Genomic DNA, 3,947 nt, shown 5'->3' with positions numbered 1-3,947 from the left:
TTGCACACACCCTCTCCAACATCTGGTATCATTTGTTCTCTTGATCTTAGCCAGTCTGACTGAAGTAAGATAAAATCTTACTGTGGTTTTAATTTGCATTTCCCTAATTACTAGTGATGTTGAACACCTTTTAAGATGCTTCTTGGCCATCATTATTTTTTCTTCTGAGACCTCTGCTCAGTTCCTTGGTCCATCTTTTAATTGGGTTGCTTCTTGTCTTGGTTCTCTATTTTTTGAGTTTTTTATAAATTCTGATTATTAAACCTCTGTCGTATATGTCGCTAGTGAAGATTTTCTCCCATTCTGTGGGTTTTCTGTTTGTTTCCCTGGTTGCCTCCTTTGATGTACAGAAGCTTTTTAGTTTAATGAGGTCCCACTTGTTAATTCTTTCCCTTGTTTCCTGGGCTATTGGTGTCCGGTTTAGAAAGTCCTTTCCTACACCTATATCTTGTAGGTTTTTCCCAATTATGCCTATATCTTGTAGGTTATTTCCAAAGTTTTCTTCTAATAGTTTCAGAGTTTCAGGCTTTACATTGAGGTCTTTGAGCCATTCTGAGTTGACTTTTCTGCAGGGTGAAAGATAGGGGTTTAGTTTCATTCTTCTACAAGTGGAGATCCAGCTTTGCCAGCACCATTGCTGAACATGCTATCTTTCCTCCAGTTAATGTTCTTTGCCCCTTTGTCAAATATCAGGTGACCGAAATTGTATTTACTCATATTTGGGTCTTCAATTTTGTTCCATTGGTCTATGGGTCTATATTTGTGCCAGTACCATGTTGATTTTATGACTAAGCTCTGTAATACAGCTTGAAATCTGGCATAGAAATCCCCCCGGCCTTGCTCGTGATCAGGGTTGTTTTGGCTATTCAAGGTCTTTTGTGCTTCCATACGAATCTTAGGAGAGTTTTTTCCAGTTCTGTGAAAAATGTCATGGGGATTTAGATTGGCATTGCATTGAATCTATATATGACTTTTGGTAGGATGGTCATTTTAACAATATTAATTCTTCCATTCCATGAGCATGGGAGGTCCTTCCATCTTCTGATGTCTTCCTCAATCTCTTTCTTTAATGATTTAAAATTTTTTGTAGATTAATTTTATACCCTGCCACTTTAGTGAAAGTGTTAATCATTTCTATGAGTTTTCTGGTGGAATTTTTGGCATGTCTAAGATACAATATCATATCATCTACAAAAAGGGATAATTTGACCTCTTCTTTTCCTATTAGTATTTATTAATTTCCTTCTCTTGTATTATTGCTCTAGTAAGAGTTTCAAGCACTATATTAAAAGGAGTGGAGATAGTGAAGAGACTTGTCTGGTTCCTGATTTTAATGGGAATGCTTCCTATTTTTCTCCACTTAGAATGATGTTCGCTGTGGGTTTGTTGTATACAACTTTAGTTACCTTGAGGTGTGTTCCCTCCAGTTCAATTCCCTCTAGGACTTTTATCATAAATGCATGTTGAATTTTGTCAAAGGCCTTCTCTGTATCTACTGAGATGACCATGTGGTTCTTTGAGTCCATTTGCATGATTTATGACGTTTATTGACTTACATATATTGAACCATCCCTGCATCTCTGGTATAAAGTCAACTTGATCATGGTGGATGATCTTTTTGATGTGTGTCTGTATACTGTCACACTACCTACTGTGCTAACAAGACACCTATTCCCTTTTATTTAAAAAAATGATATTTTGATGATGATTTATTGAGTCAGTTATTTGCTTTACATAATATGGACATTTTATAAAATTTAGTCTTTGATTCCATTGATATAGATTTCCTCAAATTTCTTTCCTCAGTTCCTTTCAGTGTTGACTTTAGTTTTGTGGTAGAAGTCTTTTATTTCTGTTGCTAAATTCATTGCTTCTTGTGGAATAAATGGGAATAAGATTGCTTTTAGCATGATTTTCTTCAGTGGGATTTATATGTTCTCAATGTTTCATTTTTTAGCTACTTTTAATTTATGAATATTGCTCTCACTAGAATATATTTTGTTAGGATGGTTTGTTAGAAATGAATTCATCAGTTATTTTATTTTATTTTTTATTATCTTATCTTTCTTAGCCAGACCAGAATGTTGAGTGTTCACATCTTCAGGTAGGCACAGGAAGCAGAAAGAAAAACTGAAATGGAATATGGCTTTAAACTCTCAAAGCCCATCCCCAGAAGCATGCTTCCTCCATCATGGCCACACCTCTCGAGCCTCCCAAAACAGTGCCACTACTGTGGAAAAAGTGTTCAAATACTTGGATCATATAGGGGACATTCTCATTCACACAATCACATTCCAGTCCCTAGCCCCCACAGTCTCACGGCCATCTCATAACACAATTTGTATTTAGTCCAAACTTAAAAGTGCCCAATGTGAAAGACTTTGGAAGTCTGGACTAGAAAAGCTCGAAAAGTGGGTGAATGCTGTAAGCAGGGCTTTTTTAGAATCTAAATTTAATGAACTATTTGTTACTATATAGTCATCTCATTGTACATTGGATCTGTATATCATATGTTACAGTTCAAATTTTGTACCTCTTAATCTATGAAAAAAGCCATGAATATTGAGTGATGCAAATCTTGTAATACAGATCTTAAATTGTGAATCTTGTAATATGAGTGATGTTAGGAATCTTTGGTGATGAAATCTAATTATCACATTATCCATATAACTTTAACATCATTTATCATTCTATAGTCATTTAACTAATACTGTTTCTTATAGTTTTTAAAAAGGGGTTATGAGAAAGAGAATCCTTGAAACATAACACATTCTACTTAAAGGTTGACAGGTTTGTAGGTTTACTTACTAAATATTTTATACTAATTTTTCTTTCAGATGCATGTATAATATCAAAAGAAATTATGGACAAGCATAACATAACACTCAGGTGGAAAGAAAGACAAAAGCTTTATTCCCAGTCAGGAGAGATGGTTGAGTTTATATGCAAAACTAGCTATCATCGCCAGCCAAAATCTAATCCATTCCGTACCAAGTGTACTGATGGTCACATCAAGTATCCTACTTGTGTCAAATAATGTCAAAATATTAGCAGAATTTATGTGTGCACCTTTGTTCAGAATTTTTATTATTAATACAAGGCTGTTTTCCTACTGAAGTGTTAACTCATTTTTATTCATAAGTATGAATTTGTATTGATATGTGATGACAAATTTGGAATCTGAGAGACAGTTGCCATGAACTGAAAGACATTGCAATCCAAGCTTATAAACCAAGATGTGATGTGTCCCAGCAAAAAGATCTATGACAAGAAATTAGATGTAATTACTTGAGTGTCTGTCTCTATCCATCACTTTCCCAACTCTCTCAAAACATCCTAAATGGCCTTTGATCTAAGGTTCTGATTCACAATAAATGGAAGACATTGTCTCAGTTTTCAGAATTGTATTATTTCACAAACAACTAAAAATTAACGAATGTACATAATTGCCACTTATTTTTTTTTACTAATAAATAAACCTAAGAAGCATTTTGTGTATGAACTTCTAAATGTTAATTCATCACATTTAAATATTCATGCAATTATTCAATGGAATAAGTCTATTAAGGTACACGATAAAGTGACTATCAGAATACTGACATTAAAATCTATAAGTATCTTAAATAATTCATAAACACACAGCAAGCACACTTTGTGCCCCAAGTTACTAAAGAAAAGAATTTGACAATAAATGTAATAAAATATAAAATCTATATTTGTCTTTGGAGATAATAAGATTAAATATTGCTGTTTATTTCCTTTGATGACACTCTGTTGATGGATGTATGTATTTATAATCTTTATTGTAGACTGTAAATATATGATATGACACTCTGAAATTGGGCAAGCAGTAGCTAGACACAGATCCTACTTGGCATGTGATCACAAGGCTTAACAGGATATACTTAAAAGGCACTGTGTTGCTAAGCTATGATTGGTAGTACATT

General features: G+C 33.8%; 1 protein-coding gene across 4 annotated transcripts in view; it reads left to right on the top strand.

Moving 5' to 3' along the window:
- Cfh (complement factor H) overlaps positions 1 to 3,498 on the top strand; it is an 88,040-nt gene extending 84,542 nt beyond the window's left edge. For all 4 annotated transcript variants that reach the window (XM_017797755.2, XM_008831575.3, XM_008831576.3 and 1 more), the window contains one exon: positions 2,838 to 3,498. In XM_017797755.2, coding sequence (XP_017653244.1) covers positions 2,838 to 3,037 — 200 coding nt within the window. In that variant the 3' untranslated portion in view covers positions 3,038 to 3,498. The remainder of the gene's footprint in view (positions 1 to 2,837) is intronic.
- The last annotated feature ends 449 nt before the right edge of the window (positions 3,499 to 3,947 follow it).

The sequence above is a fragment of the Nannospalax galili genome, unplaced genomic scaffold (assembly GCF_000622305.1).
Source record: "Nannospalax galili isolate Female #2095 unplaced genomic scaffold, S.galili_v1.0 scaffold955, whole genome shotgun sequence".
Classification (NCBI taxonomy): domain Eukaryota; kingdom Metazoa; phylum Chordata; class Mammalia; order Rodentia; family Spalacidae; genus Nannospalax; species Nannospalax galili.
This window is presented reverse-complemented; position numbering and strand designations above follow the sequence as displayed.